At 52.1% G+C, this 26,114-nt stretch overlaps 1 protein-coding gene across 4 annotated transcripts in view; it reads right to left on the bottom strand.

Moving 5' to 3' along the window:
• Positions 1–9,104: 9,104 nt before the first annotated feature.
• Positions 9,105–26,114, bottom strand: part of NF2 (NF2, moesin-ezrin-radixin like (MERLIN) tumor suppressor) — a 77,975-nt gene continuing 60,965 nt past the window's right edge. The window contains exons 15-17 of one of the 4 annotated variants that reach the window (XM_066370516.1): positions 23,953–24,118; positions 22,250–22,294; positions 9,105–12,299 (exon numbers count right to left, since the gene is read on the bottom strand). In XM_066370516.1, coding sequence (XP_066226613.1) covers positions 22,259–22,294; positions 23,953–24,118 — 202 coding nt within the window. In that variant the 3' untranslated portion in view covers positions 9,105–12,299; positions 22,250–22,258. Of the gene's footprint in view, positions 12,300–22,181; positions 22,295–23,945; positions 24,119–26,114 lie in introns of those variants that run through there. The other 3 variants (XM_066370515.1, XM_066370517.1, XM_066370518.1) reach the window with 3 other exon arrangements.

Raw genomic sequence — 26,114 nt, forward strand, 5'->3', positions numbered from 1 at the left:
ACCCAAGGTCACCTTGGGGACAAGGCAGTGGCCCCAGCCATGCTCTCCTGAGGTCTGGGAGGGAATAGGAGCCTGGGGGCGGCAGGAACGGGGGGAACTGAAGGGATCTGAAGGCAGGGAGACGGGCCTTCCAGTTCAGTTAGTGAAAGGATTTGTCATTTTAATGATGCGATATTTCTTGCCTGGCTCCTGTCTGTGGCAGCACGAAGGGACAGCTGCTTCCCTGACTGAGATGGTCCTGGTGCTGGTGGGGGGTGTCTCGGACTGTAGGCCAGGATGCTGGGGTTCGAGGGGCCATCAGCTCTCACACCTTACCTGTAGCCTAGCTCTGCCTCTCTTCCCCTTAGTGACCTTGGGCAAGTCCTTCCTCATTGCTGAAGTTCGGTTTCCTCATCTATAAAGTGGGGGTGATAGCATTAGCCATATCTTGGGGGTAATAACCATAGCTTTCAGCACTGACTGCTGTTGGTAACAATGCCTTTCACATCTCTCCCTCTCACTGCCTCCTCCAGTCCTACCATGCCAGGGCCTTCTCTTTTGCTCCTCAATTTCTGTAGACCTGCCTGACCGGGCGGTGGCACAGTGGATAGAGCATCAGACTGGGATGCAGAGGACCCAGGTTTGAGACCCCAAGGTCGCCAGCTTGAGTGCGGGCTCATCTGGTTTGAGCAAAGTTCACCAGCTTGGACCCAAGGTCGCTGGCTCGAGCAAGGAGTTACTCGGTCTGCTGAAGGCCCGCGGTCAAGGCACATATGAGAAGCAATCAATGAACAACTAAGGTGTTGCAACGAAAAACTAATGATTGATGCTTCTCATCTCTCTCTGTTCCTGTCTGTCCCTATCTATCCCTCTCTCTGACTCTCTCTCTGTCTCTGTAAATTAAAAAAAAATTTTTCTGTAGACCCTCAGCAGGCTGCCCTCCCCCTGGTCCTCTGTCCCCATCCTGTCTCCATGCCTTAGTCACCCTGACTTGTTGCAGCTACATGAACATACCTTGCCCTCTCTCACTGCTAGGCCTTGTATGAGCTGCTCCCCTGCCTTAGGCACACTCATCACACTCAGTCCCTCGGATCCGAGTCCTCCTCTGGCGCCCACGGCCACCCTCTATTTGCCTTGTGACAACATTTGTTACACTGGAGGGTGACAGCTCATTTCCTAGTCTACTTGCTAGCTTTGTGTTCCAGCACACAGTAGGCTCTTGATGTTTGCTGAATGACTGAATGAAGGACCGTAGAGCTGCCCTCCTGACCCTAGAGCACAGCAGTGAGGATGTGGGTGGTGGCCCCAGTGGGGGTGACCTGGCAGGCGGCCCATCCATCCGCCTGGCACTGCACCTGACCAGATGGAGCCGAGCCCCTGGGGAGGGAGAAGATCCATCACCCAATGCTTAGTTCAAGCATGTGCGGGCGTGTCGCACCTGCCCCCCTTGGGGTCTTCATTCATCATGCTGTCCCTGGGACACTGGGACGGGGTGGGCAGGCAGCAGCCCCTCTGCCAGGCTCCACGGGGCTGGAAACTTCAGGACGTCTGCAGCTGTCTAGTGTGCAGGGGAAATTGAAGCTTGGAGGAGGGCGGCAGAAGTTAAAAAGTGGGGGCTCTAGAACCAGACTAACCCGTGTGTGAGTGACAGCTCCAGGACTCACTTGTGTGAGCCTGGGTGAGTCTCTGGCTTCTGAGAGTAAATGTCCTCACTTGTAAAATGGGGACATAGCAGTGTCCCTGTCACTCGGAAGAGGAGGGGTTCATGGATTCAGATTTGAGTTTCATGCCTGGCTTGCAGCCCCCACTGGGCTCCTCATGCTGGCAGAGTAGGGGGAGGCAGCGGTGGCTTCAAGAGGCAGGGCCTGCAGATTCAGGCAGGACTGGCTAATTGTCTGGGCTGTCAGAGAGGAAGGAGACATTGATGGATGCTTCTCCGGCAAAGAGGGGCTGAGGGAGGGGGTGGCTGAGTGATGACCAGGCACTGCAGTGATTACAGCTCAGCTGTCCCAACCAGCTGGCCAGGGGGACAGCATGCCCCAGACTCTCTCCCAGCCCCCATACTGTTTGCTGGGAAGTCACTGCCTTCCTCCTCCAACTCCTCCTTTTTTATTATAAAAACAAACGCTTTCTGGGCTATTGTTTCACCTGAATTACACAGTGGCCTAGAGAGTAGGGTACGATTCTCAGGTACTTTAAGATTCTCATTTCACAGATGGGGAAACTGAGATTCATTCATTCACTTAGCAAATAGGTACTGAGCGCCTACTCTGTGCCAGGTTCTGTGCTGGACATGGGGGAATCAGACAAGGTTTTGGCCACCAGCTTGCCCCAGGAACTATGGAAGTTACAGGTGGATCAGGACTGAGTTCTGTGTCAAACATGCTAGATAAATGAGACGGTAATGGTAGGTCATCCCCTTGGATGGTGTGTGCTCCCTGATGATTACAGGGTGCTTGGTGCCAGGCACAGTGCTGAGCACTTTAAGTGCATTGTCTCAACCCTGGTAGCTCAGTTGGTTAGAGCATTGTCCTGATACGCTGTGGTTGCAGGTGCGATCCCCAGTCAGGGCACATACAAGAATGAACCAATGAATGCATGAATAAGTGGAACAATAAATCAGTGTTTCTCTCTCTCTCTCTCTTTCTCTCTCTCTCTCCTTTCCTCTCTGTCTAAAAATAAGTAAATAAATATTAGAAATTTAAGTGCCTTGTCTCATTTGCTCATCTAAAGCAGACATCAGTGACCCTATTTTCCAGCTTCAAAAAATGGAGCCAAGCCTGACCAGGTGGTGGCGCAGTGGATAGAGCATCAGACTGGGTTGTGGAGGACCCAGGTTCGAGACCCCGAGGTCGTCAGCTTGAGCACGGGCTCATCTGGTTTGAGCAAGGCTCACCAGCTTGAGCCCAAGGTCGCTGGCTCGAGCAAGGGGTCACTTGGTCTGCTGGAGCTGCCCAGTCAAGGCATGTGTGAGAAAGCAATCAATGAACAACTAAGGTGCCATAATGAAGAATGGATGCTTCTCATCTCTCTCCCTTCCTGTCTGTCCCTCTCTCTGACTCTCTCTCTCTCACCTCACACACACACACCAAAAAAAAAAAAAAAGGAGCCAAAGGCAGGCCATGACTTGCTTGGGGCCCCTAGCTCGGAAGAGGTGAAGCCCACACCTGCATCCAGGACTTTCCCTCTTTCTACACCCCCCAGGGCCACACATTCGTACCTAGCACAAGCTCAGTGAGCTGCTAAGTGAGGGGCATGTGAATAAGTGAGCAACAAGCTGACAGAGGGGAGGATGGGGCTCAAACCCCAATTCCGAGAAGTTACTTGGCCTCTCTGAGCCTCAGTAGCTTCCTGTCTCACATGGGAGGGATGGTGACTGCACAGGGCACTCATGAGCCTCATGATGCCACCAGATAACAACCTAAGTGGGAGCTGCTGCCATGAGCTGGGGCTGGTGTGTATGGTGGGGACTGTGGGCCTCCTGGGAGTGCTGAGGTTTGAGAGGGCAGACCACGTACGCCCAGGCCCACACAGATCACTGCTGCTAGTGTTTTCATCCTCCGTGGTGCCTGGCCAGGGCAGCTGCTCAGAGGATGTGCGGCCCTGACCTCAGGCAGGCAAGGTCAGTGCTGGGGTGAGGGTTGGGGCCCTGTGCTCCTGAGCCAGGCATGCGACTGGACAGGCAGGGAGGAGATGGGGGCTCGGGGCCAGGACTGCGCTGACCTACCCAGTGGAGCAGAGCCGGCTCTAATGAAGTAGGCTAGCCTCAGGCTGGCACTGATTTCACATCTGGGTGGCCACCTCCTGGTTGGGAAATGTCATCGGAGAGAACAGCTGAGGCACCTGGCATGGACCCAGTCTAGGGTGGGGCGGGCAGGCTGCCGGAGGGGCCAGGATGCCTGTGGAATGCTAATGCCAGCCCCAGACTCCAGGGCCTCAGCTCCCCTCCAGGTCCCTAGGGGCTGTGCCCAGAAACGCTCCTGCTGTCAACCCCCAAGAGCTCAAAGCCCAGTGATGAAAAGATCCCCTCCAAGGCTACGTCCTGACCTCTCTTCATAGTGGAGGGCAGGGGGCTGGGTAGATTCAGGGTGGTCTGGAGAGGGGCCCAGCCACCCAGGGTGCAGGAGTGGGAGGTAGAGCTGGGGGAGAACTGCTTCTGGCCCACGATGGCCCCTGCATCCCTGAGCTGTCTCCTCTGATAACTGAGTCAGGACAAGCTGATAGTAAAATATCTACATCACCACACAGCGGCAGGCCACGTTTAATAAACTCTCGCTGTGGCAGGCACTGGCTCAGAACCTGGTATTCGTGATCTCATTCAACCCCCATGATGACCCTGTGGTCGGTTGGTGGGAATCAAGTCCATCGTGCCGGAGAAGAATGTGAGGGTTGAGAAGCCAAGCCCTCCCCACTGAGCAAGCAGCTCTGGGGGTGGCCCTCACCTCACTCCAGCTCTGCTGTGTGGCCCCCAGGCCCTCTCAGGAGCAGTGCTCTCGGGCCAGACACAAAGCAGCCGCTAAGCCAGGCCCACCTGTAACACTGTGACTTCCACATCGTGACTTTAGGGCCCTCAGCCCCCTGGTAGCCACCTCTGAGTACCTGCACCTCCCGGCCCTCTTCCCTGCCCAGGGAGCTCCTCAAAGTTGGTGTGTTTCCCTGATCCCTGCCTTCCTGGGCCTCTCCACCTTGCCCCCAGCATGGCCTGGCCATAGCAGAGCTTGACAAATGGGGGGGACCCAGAGTTTGGGTTGGGGTGGGCGCTGTCTCTGGAGCCTGGTGGCCTCCTGGAGTGGGGGGCAGCTCACAAGCCAGCCTTGTGAGGGGAAGATGCTCGCTCCACCTGGAAGCTGCTCCTGGCTCCCCCTCTCTCCCCCTTCTCGGCATTTCCCGGGGACCTTCCTACGTGGGGCGGGGAGCCCTGGCATCCCCAGCTGCTCTCCCCCTTCCAGGGGAAAGAGGAGGGAGGAGAGAGAAGCTGTATTAATAAAAGAATAGGCTACTGCAATGAAGTCCGCAGTGTGTGCAGCTCAGAATAGCAATGTGCTTTCTCAAGGCAAACAGAACTCCCCAGGTGTTAATGCAAATTCACTCCAGTTAAGATGAAAGAGCGCTGCTTCTCCCTTTGCTGGCTAATATGAAGGACTTAATAGATTCAGCCTCAGGAACTGTGGCTGGGAGGGGACGTTTGGGGGATCGGTCCAGCGTGAGCCTTGAAGGGAAGTCTCAGGGGGTTTAGGGCAGAGCCACTGTCAGAGCAGTTCTGGCTGATGGTGCGGCACATGTCACCCCATCCTCTAGCTGGACTGACAGGAGCTGGGCCCCCTGCACGGGAGGCGGCAGCGGGAAGCCCAGAGGGGCAATGCCAACCTCCTGCCCTGTTGCTCACTGCCCTTCACTTCATGTTAACTCAGGGGCTGGCACCACAATCGCCACTTCCCAATTTGTGCTAGAGGCATGTGGGGCTGGAAGAAGAGATGGGGTGAGGCTGGCTATCCAGGCCGGGCACCTGGTTCTATAGTCTAGCTTGTGTTTGTGGCCACTCCTATGGGACACTGGGTCAGTCAGTCCCCCTTTTGGCTCCTTGGACCATGACACCAGTTTGACAGCGCCTGAGGGACCAGCCTGAGGAATTCCTTTAGCAACATGACATTCGAAGGCTGTTCAGACAGGAAGGGGCCTCAGAGTCCCTCTGGTCCAAACCTGACCCTTTACAGTGGAGGACATGAAAGCCCAGAGAGTGGAAGGGACTTACTCAAGGCCACACAGCTGGAAGCAGCAGCTGGAGGAACCGGAACCCATAGCCTGCTCTCCTGAAGTGCAGGTGGAAGCCTGAGTGGTTGTCTGTGGGACTCCATTCGGGTGGCTCTGTCAGCCACGGAACCCCTTCCTCCCACGTGGGGAGCCCTTCTCCAGCCCAGGGCCCCTGGGCTCAGTGGCTGATCCCAGGATTATCTTCCACTGAAAATTACACAGGGCACAAGCTGGGCGGATGTCCGGAAAGGTGGGGTGGGGGGGACACTGGGCTGAGGGCCCCAGGACGATGTCCCAGGCCTCAGCTGGGGGTAACAGGAGGCCTCTGGAAGATTCAGGGGCAGGATGTGTGGGAGTGAGGCTGTCCCCACTGGTCCACTTCACTTGTCTGAATTTAACTCCTCTCTCTCAGGGCAAATGGCACAGCAGGTGCCCGCAAGGAGCCACCTCCGCAGCCTTCTTCACTTTTGTTTACTGACTTAATTCCTTCAGATCAAAGGATGCCCCTTCCTCCCCTGGCAGGCAGGCAGGGGAATTACATTATTTATATTGGAAATGGGCAAGACTCCATGGGGACTTCTTCCTTATGCCTGATAAAAGAAAATTAGGTCACTGCTGTGCCTCCCCAGTGTCTGCAGTTGGGTTTTTGGAGCCCAGGTACCTACAGGCTCTGGGAAGAGGTCCAGGTGCAGCGTGGAGCGCTGCCCACCCAGCTCCTCTCCCACCCTGAGCCTCCAGTAAATTATTGACCACAGCAGCGAGTATTAATGTGACAAACCAGGACATCCTTCCCAAGCAGCCACGGCCTGGGTTATCTATCATTTCTCGGGCTCTGCAGCTGGCACTGGGCAAACACAGCAAGGACAAACAGGCCAGAGGCAGGTTCATTAAGCTCCTGGTGCAGGTGGAGGGATGGGGCCCGAGTGGGGGCCGCTGGTGGGCTTGGTCCCTGAGCCAGGACTTCCTCTGGGTCACCACTGCTCTTTTCTCTGCTTCCTCCTGCAACCCTCTCCCCCCACCCCAAGGAAGCATCTGGAAGAGCCACCCTCCTCAGATCCGGCATTACTAAACCCCACAAAATCCTATAAAGCTCCCCTCCTCAGAGGAAGAAACTGCTGTGCCCAAAGTTGAGGTAACTTGCCTAGAATCACCAGGCTGGCAAAGTGGCTGAGCAGGGCTTGAGTTCCAAGTCGGCAGGGGCCTCGAGCCCCTCAGCGACGTGCTTTCCTCGGCCGACACTATGGCTGGGCGTAAAGAAAAGATTTCATGGCTCTTAGTGCACAGCTGCGTCGATTACTTGTAAATAATGGTAATACCGCTACCTAGCCTCACCTCTTTTTTCATGGAAATGAGTACTTTTTGCATCTGTTCTTCATGTGATCCTGACAATGTCCCAGAGGCATCACTGTCAACTGTCTTTACAGAGAAGGAAACAGGTGTCAGGAAGCAAGTGTCTGGCCCTGCAGGGAAGGGGGAGGCACTGAGCAAGCCCGTGGCTGAGCAAGCCCGTGGCTGAGCGGCCGGCCAGGCGGGCTCTTGCTGCTCCGACTGCGACTGCGACTGCGGAGCTCTTCAGGAGATGTCTTGATTTCCTAGGCTCAAGGGCAACATGCCAGGAGCTATTCTGGGGCTAGCATCCCAGTGAGAAATGGGCAGCTAGTGGAAACCGGAAAGGGAGAGGACATGGTGGGGGTTCCTCTGAGTCAGCTCGGGTCCTCCTGCAGATGAATGGCCCGAGTTGCCTCCCTATAAGTGAGCTCCAGACTCCTACTGAGCTGGGACAGAGGCCGAAGCATCCTGCCGTAATGCAGTAGAGACAGGCTGCCAGGGAGCCCCGGGAGGGGACGGGAGCCCACGGTGGCCTCCCTCAGCTGCCTGGGCTGTCTGAGAGGGAGACAGAGAATAGAATATGCGGATGGCTCGACTTCCCCTTTCCCAGACTTGCAAGAAATTGGATTAGACACGGTTGCAGTAATCTTCTCACCAATACCTTTTCCCCCAGAGTCCTGCTGCCAACTCATCGTTATACGTGGGTGGCTCCCTATCCACTCCTCCAAAGTGAAGGCTTCTGGGGTGGGCAGCCCTGGGAACAGCTGCCAGGCAATCAGCTCTCAGGCGAGGGCAAAGGCAAAGGCAAAGGACCAAGTGCGGGGAGGGAGGCCAGGAGTGCTCAGGGATCCCATGGGACCAGGTTGCAAACACCACAATTAAGCACTGAGGGCCGGAGCACCTTTGGTTTATAGCACTCTCAAAACAAACTTAAAAAAAAAGCGAAGTAGACCTCAACCAGTCTGCCCTATACCAAATGCCAGGTGGGATTATTAATTCTAACTCTACTTAATGGAGACCTCACGATCTGTGTGAGCCTATTACTGTCTTTTGGGGAACGGGTTGGCTTAAAAAAAATAAGGTAAAAATAGTGTTTGGACAGCTTTAAACGAACAGTATTAATCTATATGTGAGAAATGAAGCAGTTTCTTATTATTTGACTAATAAAGATGTTCTAGTTACTAATTCTATAAATTTTTAAAAACTAGGAAATATTGTTTACCAATTTTACAATTTTTAAAATTTTACAGCTTTAAACATATCTTTCCAATCATATAAAAGCTAGTTATCTTTAACTCGAATTCTTGGAAATTTTTGTGTATTTCGATAGGTTACTTTCCTTGTGGGTTTGTGCAGTGAGGACCTGAAGTGCATTCTGCCGCGTGGCTGGCAGCACTGTGTCCCTTAGAAGTCCTGATAACATGGGTGCCGCTTGGACCTCTGATTTTAGAATGTGTGATTTAGGGTAGGGTGATCCTACAGTAGTTGCGGTCTTAACGGAGGATGTTTATTAATTAAAAACAACAACAAAATAAACCCCACAAGCTCTGCAGCAGTAGCTCCCGGCTTTAAATGCAAATGTTGTCTGGTCATGTGACAACAGCTGGGCCTCACCTGTCCTGCAGTGGCTCTGCATGTCCCCAGCCCAGGCCCAGAGAGGGAAACCCGGGTGCAGAAGCATCTGGAAGGACTGCCAGCAGCCTCGTTTTCAGGTCTGGCACTGAGGACAGGTAGTGGGTGTGGAAAGGAAACACAGGCACTGGGTGGGGCCTGGTCCAGGGCCCTGTCCATGACCCTGAGTGCCCTCTTCCCCACAGGAAGAGGGAAGGGAGTTCCCAGGTGAAGGATGATGTTATCAGCCCTGGAAAGGTGACCCTGTTATTACAAAGACACAAGGGGCATGAGTTGAAGTCCTAGGCAGGCAGGGAGGGCAGAGGCCCCATTTCCTGAAAACTCAAGTGGTGGCCTTGTCACCCATCCCAATGGTCTTGTCAACTCAATGGCCTGAGCAACAAGCAAACTGAGGAAGCCCAAGACAAACTCTGTACAGCTTAAAATTTTTATTAAAACAATCCATTAAATTACAACAATCCCCCAAAAGAGACTAGTCTTGCAGGGTCTGGCCCTGACAGGAGGTGAAACTCAGTCCTCACAGGAAGAAGTGCCATTTGACATCTCAGGAGAGGGATGTGGCTTCCATGGGAGCCCCCAGCTGGGCCCCAGGGCAGTGGGAGAGGCCGCCCCTTCAGGGGCTCTGAAGCTTGAGCCTTGTCAGCGAGAAACAGTCACCATCCACGGTTGTCAGCCTCTGGACTTGCTGTTTTGATTTGAGAGAGAGAGAGAGGGAGGGAGAGAGAGAGACCTGCCCCCAAGATTACAAAACACAGTCACTTAAGAAGTGTTATGTAAGCCACGGGGTGTTGTCTAGCAGGGCCCGGCGGGTCCATGAATAATTGAGTCTATGCCACAGGTCAGAACGCTACTGCGGCTGAGGTGGTGCCTGGATCAGGATGAACGAGGCGGTCTGTGTGGAACGGCTAAGGGTTGACAGCGCAGCCTCATGGAGTGTCACGGCTGGGCAGTGACTTCATGGCCAGGCGCATCTGCCCAGGAGCCTTCACAGGAGCTTGTAATGAAGCATTCATTCATGGCCGGGGCCCTGCTCTCAGTGAAGGTGAGGGGCTTCCCTGCTTGATAAGCTCCCAGCTCTAAAAAAATGTCTCTTAAAAAAAAAACCACAGGCACAAGTTTCTAAAAACCAAGCTCCTCTTTTCCTTCTACTGGGGCTCAAGACCTTTCTGAGATGGCCATCCTCTCCGCCTAGCCATCTGTGGAGGGTACCCACTGCTGTCACCTCTGAGGAAACCCGAAGTGTCCCTGGCTAAGCAGGGCTCTGCTGGCCCCCGGAGTCTGCTGCCCAGGCCCCAGGGGGCTCCAGCCTCAGCTCACACCACCCGCCTCCCTTGTGGCCACAATTTGGCATTTCCTGAACTTCGGACATACACACAGTAAACAATAATGATGAGGATGATGATGATGATAAAAAGCCCGACAATGTTTTTATAAACCACCACCATGCTCCTGTGCCCACAGCCACTGTTATGCATTAAATTTACAGGTCAGCAGGAAAGTAACTCTCTTGGAAATCCAGGGATGGGCAGTGAGCCTGAGAAGACAGAGCCCTGACAGAAGAGCCAGACCCTCCATTACAAACGTGGGAGGACTCCCCTGTGTCTCAGGGGATGAGGCCTTTGAGGGACAGGGAGATTCAAAGGAACTCTTTCAGCCACAGCCATCCATGCATAATGTCCAGATGCAGAATCCCCCCTATGTGTCCTAAGGGGCTAGGTGGCACAGGGCTGGCTTCCTTGGGGCAAGGTGGCCCAAGAAGGTGGCAGCCAGCCTGGACACCATCAGGTCAGCCTGGCCATAGAAAAAAGGCAGGATCTCTGAGCTGCCCGGTTTCTCAAACCACATAGGATTGCCAGAGGCCACCTGTGCTCTCACTCATCTTCATTTAGTGTCTTTTCACTGGTTAAGGTTTATCACCTACTCTACTCTACGCAGCGATCCTCTGGAAGGATCTGAATGGCCAGTGGGTCAGGGCACAGCAGCAACACCAAGCCATAAAGAAAAGGGCAAGGAAGTGGCCCCAGACCAAGGAGCCAGTATGGGCCACAGGGGCGGGCGGTCTATGACCTGCTGACCGGCACAGGTGGTAGTCGTGTGCCAGCTCATGCTGGGAGGGGACCCCACAAGGGAATATAAAATAAAAAGGCCCCTGGGGGGCAAGGGCAACAGCAGAAGGGAGCCCAGGTACAATGGGTTATGAGGGGCTTCCTGGCAGGTGGCCAGGAGAAAAGGTGATTCAGAACAGCAAGACAGGTTGGGGCCAGTGGAGCTCAGTGTTTGGGCCTCAGAGCCCTATGGAGCCCCTCCCCCCCAGTCATGTCTGGATTACCAGGTGCTGACTAGAGCATGACTGGGGAGTCTCCTGGGCCACCACAGCAGGAGAGGCTAAGGCCGAATAGCAGTGAAAGACAAGAGGCTCCCGCCTGCCCCTCAGACCCCTTTTGGGGAGGCAGAGGAGGGCAGCAAGTGTTCTGTGTGGTGCAGAGTCCTACACGGCTATACTGGCCTCCCAGCCCCTCTGGGGCAGCCAGCCCATCATCACAGCCTCTGCCGAGTCTCCCCCAGTCACCGCAGTCTTTCCACTCCTGATGCCTGGCAGCCAGAGTGCTGCCTCGTCATGGGCTGTGGGCAAAGCTCACCGATGATGGGCAGCAGGCAGGCTGCCCTGGGCCTGGGCTTGGGTGGGCCATGCTTCTTTTTTTTTTTTTTTTTTTGTATTTTTCTGAAGTTGGAAATGGGGAGGCAGTCAGACAGACTCCTGCATGTTCCCAACCGGGATCCACCAGGCATGCCCACCAGGGGGCGCTGCTCTGCCCATCCGGGGTGTCACTCTGTTGCAACCAGAGCCATTCTAGCGCCTGAAGCAGAGGCCATGAAGCCATCCTCAGTGCCCGGGCCAACTTTGCTCCAATGGAGCCTCGGCTGCGGGAGGGGAAGAAAGAGACAGAGAAGAAGGAGAGGGGGAGGGGTGGAGAAGCAGATGGGCGCCTCTCCTGTGTGCCCTGGCCGGGAATCGAACCTGGGACTCCTACATGCCAAGCCGATGCTCTACCACTGAGCCAACCGGCCAGGGCCGGGCCATGCTTCTTGACGTGCTAGTTCCTAACCAGTGGAGGAAAAAATGATCTGGTAACCAGGGGATGGGGATGGTGGCACCAGCCTCCCGGACTCCAGGGGCCTGGGCACTTGACTCCCTACAACTACTTCCCAGCCTGGGCTGGAAGGTCAGCACTGGACAGTAACACACACACCCCAGGGTGCTTTTGACGAAGGAATTATGGGATCACACATTAGACCAGGAAAGACAAATAATTCTAAAAAATTTAAAGACTTAGGTCAGGAGACCAGAACCCTGTGACAGAAATCTCTGCAGGGCCCCAGTTCAAGGCAATTGCACATGAAGGGGATTGGGCTCTCCACTCAGCTGGGGAGAGCTCCAGAACTCCCATGGAAGCTCCCAGCTGGCCCACCCACGGATGGCTCCCACAGCATCTGGCCCGTCCTGCTGGAGCCGGGAGCAGCAGAAATGGTAGATCCTGGGGTGGCTGAGTCACCTGCTAGAGCTCTTCAAAGAAGGCCACCCGGGACTTGGCGCTCTGCAAGGTGAGCTGCAAAGAAGCAGAGAAGACGTTGAAAGGTGGACTAGATCTCCGCTCCTCGCCACCGGATGCCGTTCTGCCTTGTGGACTAAGCTTAGACGTGGGTTGGAGTGAAAGGGAGATGGTTCAAATAGATGTTCTAGAAGCTGGTGATCAATCCCAAATAAGTTACCAGATTTGCTCAAGAACTCAAATTAGGAAGTGACAAATGAAGACATGTCAGGAGGGATGGCTGGAGGACAGAAGCATGTCAGCAGGAAAATGTCATCAGTGGCATCAGAGAGCAGGAGATCCCTAGACATTTTGCTGGATTCACACACTCCTATCTACCAGAGTCTATATGGGGCCTCTGGGCTATACTATCTGTGGAGGTGCCAGCCTGGGACCCTCCCCCTCCCCAGGGCTCAGCGTCTCATTCCTTACATCCCAGGACACTCCTAGGGCAGGGTCACACACAGCCTCAGGCAAGGAAGGCCAGCATCAGATGAGGAAGAGCTTGTCCCTTCCACTCCTGGTTCCCAGGCCCCAAAGCAGACTTGCCCATGACCTGGCAGCTAAGAGGGGTTTCCACCCACAAGCTGGGAGGCAATGGGCTTTCTTTTCTTTTTTGTATTTTTCTGAAGCTGGAAACGGGGAGGCAGTCAGACAGACTCCCGCATGCGCCTGACCGGGATCCACCCGGCACGCCCACCAGGGGGCGATGCTCTGCCCATCCGGGGTGTCGCTCTGTTGCAACCAGAGCCATTCTAGCGCCTGAGGTAGAGGCCACAGAGCCATCCTCAGCGCCCGGGCCATCTTTGCTCCAATGGAGCCTTGGCTGCGGGAGGGGAAGAGAGAGACAGAGAGGAAGGAGAGGGGGAGGGGTGGAGAAGCAGATGAGCGCTTCTCCTGTGTGCCCTGGCCGGGAATCGAACCCAGGACTTCCACACGCCAGGCCAACGCTCTACCACTGAGCCAACCGGCCAGGGCCGCAATGGGCTTTCTAAGGGGGGCTGGTTCAGGCAGAGGAGACAGTGCACATGGGGCTCTGTCTGGGAACTGTGAATGCCTCCCCAAGGATATACTCTTGGCATGGCGGATAAAGCATTAGAGTTTGTGATCCCCTGCACGGCTGAACTTTAGGCCACTTCCCAGGACCCTCCCCCCACCAAACAGAAGCATCTGGCACAGGCATCCTCCCCCTGCTCTGCTGCCTGCTCTACTCCTGAAATCAACTATGAGCAAGACTGTGTGTCCCATGCCCAGCTCTGGGACTTCACAGAGGAAAATTTTCAGGGAGGGAGGACTCAGAGTACATGCTGTTCATCTTTACTTCCCCCAAAACCACATAATTACGTTAGTGCTGTGCACCTAGTAGGAACTCAAACAGTGTTTGTTGAGTGAATAAAATATAGGCTATAATGATAAGAAAGGTGAGATGTGTAGGAAAAGGTGAGAGCTCCACCTGGGGCTGATAAGGCCTGGGTGCTAATTCCCCTTCACTACCAGCTCACTGTGTGGCCACAGCAGACACCCTTGACCTCCCTGAGCCTCTTTCATTTGGAGTTGAACCACAGGGGCAGGCTAGATGGTCTGGCCCATTCCTTCAACCTCTGGCCCTTTCTGAATCCAAAACGTCCTCATTACCATCTGTGGCTCTGCAAAGGGTGGGGGAGGAAGATGCCAAATCAGCCACTTCACCAGCAAAGACAGGCAGCATCAGTGCGCTCAAAATGAGACAGCTTGAAAGCTGGCTCTTAAAATCTTGCCAAATCTTTTGGCCTTGAAGTTCGCGACTAACAAGCTGAATGTGGAGAGGCATCTGAGTCCTTTTCTTCGGTGGAACCAATTTCAGATGCGGTCTGGAAAGGCCACCTCTGATGGGAATAGTGAGAGCTCTAATTTCTTTGCTGAAATAGGACTCGCTCTAGAAGGGAGCTGAATTTGGATGTGTTTCTCCCTAAACGCAACCCGAGGAGAAGGCTCAGTTATGTGCTCTGTGATAATGGGAACCAGGATGGTAACTGGGGAAAAAAGAAGAAAGAGAACTGGAGGACCACTGGGACAAAAATCCTCTTGGGGGAGAATTTAAATCAAAAGGTGTATAAAACCCAAAGCCTATGCTCAGGTTTCTCCTACACTCCTGGAGACCTCTCGGCGGCTCCTCGGAGGACAGGGCCCAGCCACACTGCCTGACCCAGAGCCAACTGGCCACCAGCCAGCTGGGTGGTCCTGGGCAGGTTACGTGCTCTGGCCTCAGGTCCCCGTGAAGCAGAGGTGGTGGCAGCCCTTTCCTCACAGGGGACGTGTGGAGTAACAGAAACAGTACGAAACACTCAGCACCAGCCTGGCTCACAACAGAACTCAACAGCTGTTCTTACTAATGGCAGCGTCACGTTTCTTCCCCTCCCCCAGCTCTGGCTTCTCTCCTCCCAGTGAGGGAGCAGGGCAGAGTGCAGGTTCGAAGGAGGTGCTGGCAGCAGGGCTGCACTGGCCTTTGTGCCTCCAAGGCAGGGCAAGTGGATGCCCCCAAGGGGCGTGGCCACTTCCTCAGGCAGGGAGCCCAGGCTGTGGGGGCCTCCACAAGCCTCCTGCCCAATAATGTTGGCTCCAAAAATTCCTGGATGCTTTACCCCAGTTGCATGCTGGCTGTTCCCACAAGGTGCCAGGGGAGGGTTTTGGCAGCTCGGGCAGTGCCAGATTCCAGTCACTTGAGCACGTGTTTGTTGGGATGCAAAGCCCTCTTCGGTGGGCAGGAAGCTTCCCAGCCAGTCCCCACCCCACACTGCACAGCAGCGGCTCAGCCTGACCTCTTATCTTTTAAGAACAGAGGTTGTACCCTAGCCCGGGGAGGGTACAGAGCGAAGTGCTCTGGCCATGCTGACGTAGGGAGGGCCGCAGGCACGTGGCTTCGGAAAGAGGAGAACGCAGTCTTCCAAAATGCACTCGACTGTTCCAGGGACAGACAGAGGCGCCTACTGTGGCCACTGTCACTGCAGGCACATGGCGCTTCCTGCCTCAGCCCACAGCAGACCTGGCTGTCACCACCCCATCCTTCACCCTTTCTGTACAATCCCATCAGGAATCCTGTTGTCAGAGGAAGTTACCCCACGAGCCGCCTGCTGCTGCTGGAACCCTTTCAGTTGCCACCTCAGCCTCTGCCTGCTCCCACCTCAGTGGCATCCTTGATCTCGGACATTAAAATGTCCTCCTGCATCTTACACAGGAGAGGGCACAACTGGTGTGGGAGAGCAGTTGAGGCAGGTGAGAGGAGGGCCTGCAAGGAGCCAGTGGCTTCTTTCCTCCAGGTGGGGACACAGGCCCAGGAGCAGGGAGGTTTGCTAAAGGGCGCTCAGGAGACCTCCCCCAGGGCACTGCTGATAGTGCCTGTCAGCTGCGCTCCGCTTCCACCCGCCTTGCAGCCCCCACCTCTTCTCCACCTGTGGGATCCTTCAACACCTGCTCTTTCTAGAGAGCTCACTGGCTGTCACATCCATAGTACAGCTGCAGGCAGGAGGTGTTCATAAAGGAGAAGGGGAAGGCTCAGAGGAAATGGCACCCAGTTTGCTCTTCATAAAACAAATGGTCTCTGTGGACCATCTCTGTACACTCACGGAAATTGGCTAACAAGTTCTGGTTTGCCCGCCACCCCTCACACCTCAAGGTGTAGGAGTCCACAGCAGTTCCCATGGACGATCCAGGTAAGGCCCTCACCCCCTGTATGTCACATTGGGAGAACCGAAGTCAGTTTTGTGAGTCCCACCCGCTGCCCTGTATTTGGTGACCCCACAACACCACTCCATGCCTGCTGAAGATACGAGCTCTACAAGCACACTGCCGTGGCCGCTCTCCGAGGCTGTCTAGGAAGAGGTGTCCTCTGAATTTCAGTAGGTGGTGAAACCAAAAGGCCTGGGAAACAGGGCCTCGCAGACAATGGCTACATCATTCTGAGACCTGTTGAATCTGGCCCACCTTCTTGAATCCTTCTGAAGACAAGTGGGTGACCGCATCTGCCATGCACTGTCCAAAATTCACACTGAATCGAGCCAGGGGCCACCCATGGGCGTCCTGGCAGTCATGCCCAGCTCCTTTGGCGCGATAAACCATACGGGCCCTGCGCAAAGACTCCAACCACGGTGCTCTTGCCAGTTCCCTAACAATGACTAAAAGAACAGGAAGTTTCCTCACCAGATACCGGGCTGCCTGCTTCTCCCTTCCAGCTGTCTCTTCACATCTGATTAAAATAAGCCATGTGAATAATACAGGAGGAATTAAGTTCTCTCTTGACTGAACCGGCTGTTCAAGTCTGTCACTAATCCAATTCCATTCCGGGGAGACAAACTTCCTTTTCTTTCTCTGTTGCAGATATGCACAACTTGGTCTTTATCTCATGGGGGCTCTGAGCCACCTGTTGGGCCTGCCCAGTATTGACAGACACAGTCTGGCAGAGTCACCTCTGCTCCTGTTCATTTCTCCATCAAACTGCCAGTTGCTCGTGACAGCCACCAGGCTGTGAAAGGGCAGGAGGGAGCCGCTTGGCAGAGCTAAGCCTTACACTCACCCAGACTTTGTGTGGTGTGACCCAATGGACAAATTCACCCAATCTACACAAGTTCAGCTTCAGGAGACACATCTGTCTCTTTAAAAAAGGAGGCTGGCTCCTCTGAACCCTGGTAAGGGTCTGGCACCCAGCAGGTGCTCCTTAAGGCACTCACTGGTTCCTGCTCACCAGGGATTTCAGGCAGCCCATCAAGATGCAAGGATCTGGAACCTGCTCTCCCCTGAGAAATAGCCCAAGGGTCTAGAGATAGCAAGCCTTAGGCTCACCAGTCCCCCAGCCTGCCCACCCTCCACCCCTTCCAGCTGCAAAGGCTCCTCCAGCATAGGTCCCAAGAGTGCCTCCTGCTGGAGAGACACAGCATGGGGGGGAGGGGGCATTACCAATTCTCTACCCACAGCTCTCTAAAAATCCTTTTGGGGGGTGGACTGTTTCCCAAAGTGATGGGGGGGGGGAGACGGGACTAAATGTATTCGGGTATGGAGCCTGCAGCAGGAAGGCTACTTGATTAAGAATGAATTACACTTTCATCAGCACATAGAGAAAACTGATTCATGAGGCCACAATGTGATCATCTGGTTCCTAAAGCAAAAGGGGTGGCGCGGGGGTGGGCAGGGCACAGAGCCATGTGGGCTATCAATGACGAGAGAAAGGAAGCTCTACAATTAAGCTGGGAGAACAAAACTAACCAAGATTCCTCCAACTTGTCTCTGGGGGCCTCGCCTCGATCCTCGCATCCCCAGGGAGGAGAAAGGAAGGTGGAAGGGGGCTGCCTAATTCATTTTAAACAATAAGACCCACAATGCACTAACCTAATAACTCCAGGTGATAAGACTCTGCTTGTCCCATAAAAATGCAGTGAAATTGAAATGCAAGCCTTAAAATTATGTTGTAGTTCCTCTTTGCCACTACATATGTATTGAAAATGACCGGGGGGGGGGGGGGTACAAAAGGAAACAGTTCTCCCGGGTGCAAGCTGACTCTGGAGCAGGAAGGTGACAGGTAAATCCAGCAGCAGCAAATTCTTTGGTTTGGGGTATGATAAACATTCCCCCTTTCAGACCAGCACCGAGGGCGCAGGGCCAGTGAAGGCGGTAGCTGCTGTGAACTGGCCAGAGTAAGCTTTTCTGCCTCTTGCTAGTGACAGCTTGCACCCAAATGCCATCTGAGGATGCACATGGGGACAGACCTATTCACACACTTATTCCCAAACAGAGGTGAGATGAAAGGCCAAGTCCATTCCAATGAACAAATCCAATTTGTTATTAGCTTCCCCCAGAGGGCCCTTTTGAGTAGGAACTTAGAGCAGCAGAACGATGCTCGGACGCTGGTGTCTGCCCCTGTGATGCTGGCAGGACCCTTTGCTACACCGTCCTTCCACCTGGAAAATGGACTAATCAGCTCGACTCACCTCACTGGGCAGGTGGAGGCTAGCTGATAGCCCTGAGTGGGCTGAGCAAGTACCTCCAGAAAAAGGTGCAGATACACTGATGTCATTCTCAAATTGCCAATAGCAGAAGGGAAATCATGGCAAGGATCATAAGAACAGAACCTCGAGCCCGCAAAATGAGTTTGCATCCCATCTCTTCCCTCCCTCTGTTGCAATAACAAATCAGGTGCTGGAGGGAAGCTGCACTGAGACACATCTTCAGGGCTGAGGGACCAAATGGGATGCTTTACTGCTTCAAATAAGGCCCAATAATGTCCTCTGGCACTAAATGGCTGAAAATATCCTAGGAGGGTAAGGCAGGCTTTATAGGCTCCACAATGCCTCCCAAAGAGCAACTGCTTGACCGGATCAAGTCTTCCAACAAAAAGGGACTGGGTCGTGGGCTTCTGGAAAACAGGCTGGTAGAATCTTCTATCTAGGGAGCTACAAGAAACAGGCAAGAACACATGCAACATGAACTGTTCAGCAGCCCGCTTCGTGGAGAACATTGCAGACCAGAGGTCACCCGGGAGGATCTGGCCATTAGCTTTAATGGAAGGAGACGCCTTTCACGTGTATTGGATCTCGCCCCGTGATTTATCACTTCCCCGGGTGTGTTAAGTGTTCTACTTCACTTCACCAGCTCTGCATCTCCAAGGCAAGTTGGCGCAAATTGAAGATGACATTGGACTTTTATGTCTTCTTGATCCAAGAGAGGCGAGAGCCTCAGATAAATGTCAAGGCTCTGCATTCCTGCTTCTCCACTGGCAGAAACCACAGCTGGACCTTGACGGTGCAAACCATTTACTAATAAAATAGGCTTTCTAAGCTCTGCGACCCCTGTGATTTCTCATCTGTTGATTTCCTTTGAAATCCTGTGCTCTGTCAGAGACCATGGGCACAAACACAATGATGAATTTGCTGGCAGGCAGACCAGCTCAGGACTGGGGAGAGAAACCCGTCCCCTGAGAGGGGATGGCAGCAGGACCCGGACATGTGTGTGCCTCAAGACTGCATTTGCACCTCCAAAGTGTGCTGCACAGCTGTCACACCTGGCCAGCACTCACCACCTCAGTACTGTGGCTCTGAAGGCAAGAAGTTCAAGCCCATAACCCCTGTGTCCCCCTCCCCCCAGCCTCACTGCCAGACCCCTCCTTCACTCCAAAGACTCAGATGCCAGGAATTAGTGTCACTTTCAACCCCCCCCCCCCACTTCCCTTAAACAAATCTAGGTTCCCAACCCAAGGATGGCTTTTGATCTTGATCTCTGGTGCCACTCTGACTCAGATGCAAATACTAAACCAGTTGCACTGATTATCAACTGGGAAAAAGTGAAAGTGTAAGAAGGTAGCAGGAGGAGAAAAATATGCCCTTGTAAACCCAAATCAGATAGTAACCAGTTAAGTTAATTCTGGCTTTATAAAGGTTTTTACCTCCAAACACATGGAAATGAATACAGTTAGTGGATATGAATATAATTAGTGCATATCACAAGTTGTGTATATAAATGAGTCTGTCCCTTGCCACAGGCTCAAAGGTAGATTTGTTTCGTCATATATTTTTAAGCCCTTGCTGGGCACTTACGGTGAACGAAGTGTTCCCTGAGCATTGCCTCATTTAATCCTTGCAATAATCCTGTGGGGTGAGGACCATTTTATTTACTTTTTACAGGTGAGGACACTAAGCCTTAAGGAAAACTAAAATTACGGAGGGTAAGTGGCAGAGCAGTGGTTAACCAGACTGGAACATGGTCACCCCAACCCAAGGGTAAACCCTGGGAATTGGTTTGTGTCACACAGCCCCCGAGGGTACCACTGGGACGGGTCAGACACAGGCCTTTGGTGAGGCAGAGCAATACTGAAAGCGAAGAGGAGGAATACGCCTGCATCACAGTGGGTAGGAAAACCATTCCATCCTTGTAGAAATCTATGATCAGAAAACATTAAAAACAGAACAAAAATCAATGCAGGCTGGCTTGAACCAAGATTAATGAACTTTCAGGACAGTGGAAACTCCCCAGTTCAACACCAGCCCTTGCAGTTCTCAGCCCAGACTTTCTAGATGGAGCTCTGCCCTTGACATTCTAGGCACCCACACTGCCAAAGCCTGCAGTGGTGTTTCTCTGGGGCCGGGCTCCCGTCGGCTCAGACTGCAGCAGGCACAACCCCAGAGCCACCCCAGCACAGGCAGGCAGGTGGCTGGTCATCAGCCCTGGCCCCAGGGGCCGCCAAAGACTAAAAAGTGGAAAGTACATCAAATTTCACGTGTAGCAAAAACAACCACTACTTAATCTAGTGATGCTGCGATAACTCCAGTTGTATTAAAAGCAAAGTCTATGCTTGTTTTAACCCTTGATTCATCAGAACTCTTGATTAACTGGTGCCGGGCAGCCTGCTTTGAAAACAAGTTTACATTAAGATGTTAAAAAAAAAAAAAAAAAAAGGTCCTAGCGGCAGTACAAATCTGACTACAAATCAAACCTCGTAATAATAGCTTAGTGAGAACTGATGGTCAAAATCAGACCCCTTGAAGAATGTAAATGCTCTGAATCATTACAGAAAGAAGATAGATGAAATTGTATCTGAGTGGAACGGTGCAGTCAGACGTAGGGAATATCTGACAGCATAGGCTGAAATGAAATGAGATTTTCTGCTTGCCCCTATGCTGACCACAAAGTCCAGGGAACCCAAGTGGATCCAGCCCGCGTCCTTTGGGTACCCCAGGTCACCTGGCCCGCCCATTCCAGTGCTGTTCTCCCTGCTCAGAGCACACACTGCTCGGTGCTGGGGTGTTCCAAGCCAACATGTGGTCTGAAAGCTGAAGAAACAGGAACCAGCTAAATAAAAGTGTCACACACAAGCCGGGGTTCATGCCATGGGTTCTTGGAACCACTGTCAGCTCGAATCCATCTTATAATGAGATCCATCTGGGCCTTTAATAGCTAACCTCTCTAGCTTCGATAACAACCACAAATAGGATCTAGTTATGCTGGAAATCTCGCTCTCTCTTTTTTTTTTTTTTAAGTAGAAAGTTTCCAATGAGCTTATTTTATTCTAGTAGCAGAAACTGTGGTGAGGACCCTACGTGACTATTGGGTGTTGGTGGCCTCACTGGGTACTGTGGGGAATTGGGTGGCAGGATGTTATTTTATTATTGGGCATAATAAATTCTTTCCACTGCCTAGGCATGTTGGGAGAATGTGAACTGCTGCAGAAGGAAAGCAGCAATCATTCAATTAATTCTCTCAACAACCACTGACTGCCCAACTATTAGGTGTCCGCGGCTGTACTGTCCCGATGTGAGTCACTCTGAGCACAACTCCGCCCCAGACGGGGGAGGGGCTGAAGCAGAGACGGTCTTTGGAGCACTGACAGACAGACAGTCCACTGAGACGGACTACACATCAGACCCCTGCGCTGTTGGTTTGCTTTACTTGACAAGAAAATGGATGTGTACAGAAAGGGGAGACTCTAAAGGGAATGAGTGAACATGGGCAGCCCTTTCACTCCATGACCAGAAGCTGTCAGGAAAGACCATGGGTCTTCAGAGGCTGCCACCACATGAAAGGTCTTGATCTTGAGTTAAAGACACCAGTTTGAAAAACACCCAAATTGACCCCATTTCCATGCTAAGGTTATTATCTAAGAAGTACGCCACCAAGACAAAAGACTTTTAGACAGACCTGACTGGACAAGAAGCAGTGACTGTCTCCAGACCAACAGTGACACAAGATGTGAAGTACAACCAGTCCTGCAGCCCCACTGACATGCTCTTTGGAATGAGGCAGCCTTCTGGACCCTGGAGCCTGGGCTGGCCCCACACGGAGGACGCCTGCACTCAGACTCAAAGCATGCTGCGGCCAGTACCCAGGTGCCACCTGCCCTTGGGAGGGGTCAGCGTGGCCTGGGGACAGAGACAGGCAAGCTCATGCATGGGTTAGTATCACAGAGGGCAGTACCATCACCACATACAGAGTACCTGGGAATAACCTACTTTGAGGACTCAAATGCAGATAGGTCTTCTGCCTTGGGCTTGAGGCTAAACCAGCAAAATAAAATGAAGAAAAACAAAAATATACCCTGTGATATCAACAATGCCACATGTGCCATTTGCTAAATGTTAAGACAGGCCTGAAACTGTGACAAGTGACTTTATTTGTTGGTTTTCATGGCTTGGAAATGGGTCCCTCCCGCTTTCAGCACTCCAGGTTCCTGCAGTGAGTGGCAGAGATGAGGAGGAGGGAGGGGGGCGGAGAGGGGCCTGGGCAGCTCTCCCTGGCTCGCTGGCCATCATTTCACTTCTCTACTCCCTGGCTGAGGCCTCACTTCAAGTCCCCTTTTGCTAACTGTTTAATAATTTGGTTTTGGAAGGGAAACACGGTAAATGACAGAAGCCAGAGGTGAGAAGAATGTGGATAGTGGAAAGGTCTAGTTTACACTATCAAAAGGAATTCTCTACCAGGTGCCAATACTAACTGCAGTCGAGAGAGAGAATTTGGGGCTCCCGACTGTAACCTCAATGATGAAAGGTAGTTTTCAGATACAGCTTAGCCACTGAAAACAGATATTCCTTAAATTGGGAGATGCTTTTAAAGACTAAAGGTTAAGAGTAAAAAATTAAACATATCTAAACTTGATGAACAGTCTTCTCTTAGAGATTTTTTTTTTTTTTGGCAGAGACAGAGAGGGACAGACAGGAAGGGAGAGAGATGAGACACATCAATTCTTCCTTGCGGCACCTTAGTTGTTAATTGATTGCTTTCTCATATGTGCCTTGACCGTGGGGCTACAGCAGACTGAGTGACCCCCTTGCTCGAGCCAGCGACCTTGGGTCCAAGCTGGTGAGCCTTGCTCAAACCAGATGATCCCGCGCTCAAGCTGGCGACCTCGAGGTCTTGAACCTGGGTCCTCAGCATCCCAGTCCGACGCTCTATCCACTGCACCACCGCCTGGTCAGGCTTAGAGATACCTATTCTACTGGTATTAACCTGATCCTGCACTACTAGTCAGGAGTAGACATCAAGTGGCAGGAGAGGACCTTCCTGCTGTGCCCAACATCAGAGGAGTATACTCTTGGGCTGATATTTAGGATGGAAATTAACTTCCTTTAAAATACTAAAAGCTCACAATATCTGTGAAGAAAGATATGAAACTGTTAGCAACATAAATGAAATCTCATCTTTTAAAACATTAAGGTTCTTCTAGTTACTTTCTTTTAAGTATGAAAAAAGTTTTTTAAAAATCAGAATTTGGTTTCTAAATCAAGACCAGAACTTTAGAATCCTTGCCACTTAAAAAACACAAAAAGACTAGAGGGAGAGTCTATTCTCAATTCTCAACAGCCTTCATCTCATTTTGCTTTCTCATTAAGTAAGGCAGCTCCCTGGGCAGAATGCCCCTCGGCTTAAAAGACAGAATTGCTTTACTGCTAAATGATGGATCAAAACCCGTCCAGTAGCTGTGATTCATTTCATCACGAAATGCTCGTGTTAAAAGCTCCCCTTCCTTCAAGCCAGTGGGTTCACAATCATTGGCAGATTAAATTCCCTTTTTGGCATGAGTCAAAAAAATTTTCTCAACTAAGTACATATAAAAAATGACAATAGTCTAATGACTCGGCTACTGAGGAAACCAGACGCCAACCTCACATTTCATTAATGACTAATCCTGATCAGCAAAAGACAAGAGACTGGGTACCTTTTTGATGGTATTGTGCTTGCTGCTGGTGCCACCCCGGTCCGAATTCTCATTGTGCAGAATATCCAAGGCCGTCTCCCGCTCTTTGAGTTTCAAGGCCTCGATCTCAGTCTTCAGTTCATTGAGCTGCTCTTGCAGGTGTTTGCTCTTCTCCATGTAGTCCACTCTGCCGGCAAGAGGATATTGTGCATCACGGCTTTGGCCAAAAGTGAGACGCATCAGGGTGGAGATGCTCCAGACCTACAAGCTGCTCGGCACGGGACGCACGGTCTGAAGCCTGGGGTTCATGTCTCTATTTGGCCCGTCATGGGCTATGGGAGCTGGGGCCAGTCACTTAGCTGATCTGAATCTGTTTCCTCATCCATAAAATTGGGATAATGATCACAGGGCTGTGGTCAGAATTAAATAAAAGAAAGTGTAGGAAATCCCTCTTCTACTTACTGCAAGCTCTCACAAAGTGCTCTACAAATGCCAGTTGAAATAGATAGCTCTTAGTGCTGTGCAAAAAAACAACACATGAAATAAGCCTCCTGGCCTCCAAAACAATCATCTTGTCTCAACCTTCTCAGAGAAGTAATTCCACCTCTTCTGACTGGCGGTGACCACATCCCTGTTTATTAGGATGTCATCTCCTAACAATGATGGACACTCACTCAGCCCACACTAGGAAGAAAAAAAAAACCCCACGTTGCTTGCAAGTGGATAATGTATCTATGTGACAAATCCGGAAACCATCTTCAGAGTGTCCAACTACCAGGGCATGGCTCATGCAACATAAACACCAAGGAATATTCTGTAGTGATTCCCACACTAGTATATGGACTCTGTCAATATGTGCATGGGCAAGAAGACAATAGGAACTATAAGAAAAGCAGGACAGCCTGATCAAGCGGTGGCACAGTGGATAGAGTGTCGAACTGGGATGCAGAGGACCCAGGTTCGAGACCCTGAGGTTGCCAGCTTGAGCGCGGGCTCATCTGGTTTGAGCAAAGCTCACCAGCTTGGACCCAACGTCGCTGGCTCAAGCATGGGGTTACTCAGTCTGCTGAAGGCCCGCGGTCAAGGCACATATGAGAAAGCAATCAATGAACAACTAAGGTGTCGCAACGAAAAACTGATGATTGATGCTTCTCATCTCTCTCCATTCCTGTCTGTCTGTCCCTATCTATCCCTCTCTCTGACTCTCTCTCTGTCTCTGTAAAAAAAAAAAAGAAAGAAAGAAAAAAAGCAGGACACAGACAGATGTAGCCTCACCCTAATGCTATTTAGTATGCCTGGACAACAATGGATGGCTGGAAGGGAAACTCTAACAGAAGATATCACAGAGTGAGACTCTGGTTCTGTAACTCAGTGTGAGAGCTCAAAGAGCCCCTGGGCTCCGAGGAGACACTGCCCTGAGAAGGTTTTCCCGAGGACAGTGTACAAGGTGAAAGCACAGAGGCTTGGACAAGCTCTGAGCTGAGTACTGGTTCTGTCCCTCATCAGCTGTGCGCAGGGAGTGAGTTTAATTATTTATTTATTTATTCATTTTAGAGAGGAGAGAGAGAGAGAGAAAGGGGGGAGGAGCAGGAAGCATCAACTCTCATATGTGCCTTGACCAGGCAAGTGCAGGGTTTCAAACCGGTGACCTCAGCGTTCCAGGTCGACGCTTTATCCACGGCTCCACCACAGGTCAGGCTAGGGAGTGAGTTTATTAAATGCTCTAAATCTGGGTCCTCATTTCTAAATAGAAACACTTAAACATTTCATGTCAGTTTGATGTTAGTTAATGGAAATGAAATATGATAAAAGCTAAAACACCTGGGCACCCGGGCACTCAGTATAATCAAATATCATTTTTAGCCTGGAAGGTTGAATGCTGGTCTGTAGTCCTTCATTCCTGATTAGGAAATTCTTCCTCCAGGTGGTGGGAACAGAGAAAACCTTTGCAGGAGCTGGTAGCGACCCACCACTTTCCTCAGGCCCGGACTGACTCACTCTAGTTCAGTGGTCCCCAACCCTTTTTGGGCCACGGACCGCTTTAATGTCAGAAAATATTTTCACGGACTGGCCTTTAGGGTGGGACAGATAAATGTATCACATGACCGAGACAGCGTCAAGAGTGAGTCTTAGACGGATGTAACAGAGGGAATCTGTTCATTTTTTAAAAATAAAACATCGTA

The sequence above is a fragment of the Saccopteryx leptura genome, chromosome 2, assembly GCF_036850995.1.
Source record: "Saccopteryx leptura isolate mSacLep1 chromosome 2, mSacLep1_pri_phased_curated, whole genome shotgun sequence".
In the NCBI taxonomy this organism is placed as follows: domain Eukaryota; kingdom Metazoa; phylum Chordata; class Mammalia; order Chiroptera; family Emballonuridae; genus Saccopteryx; species Saccopteryx leptura.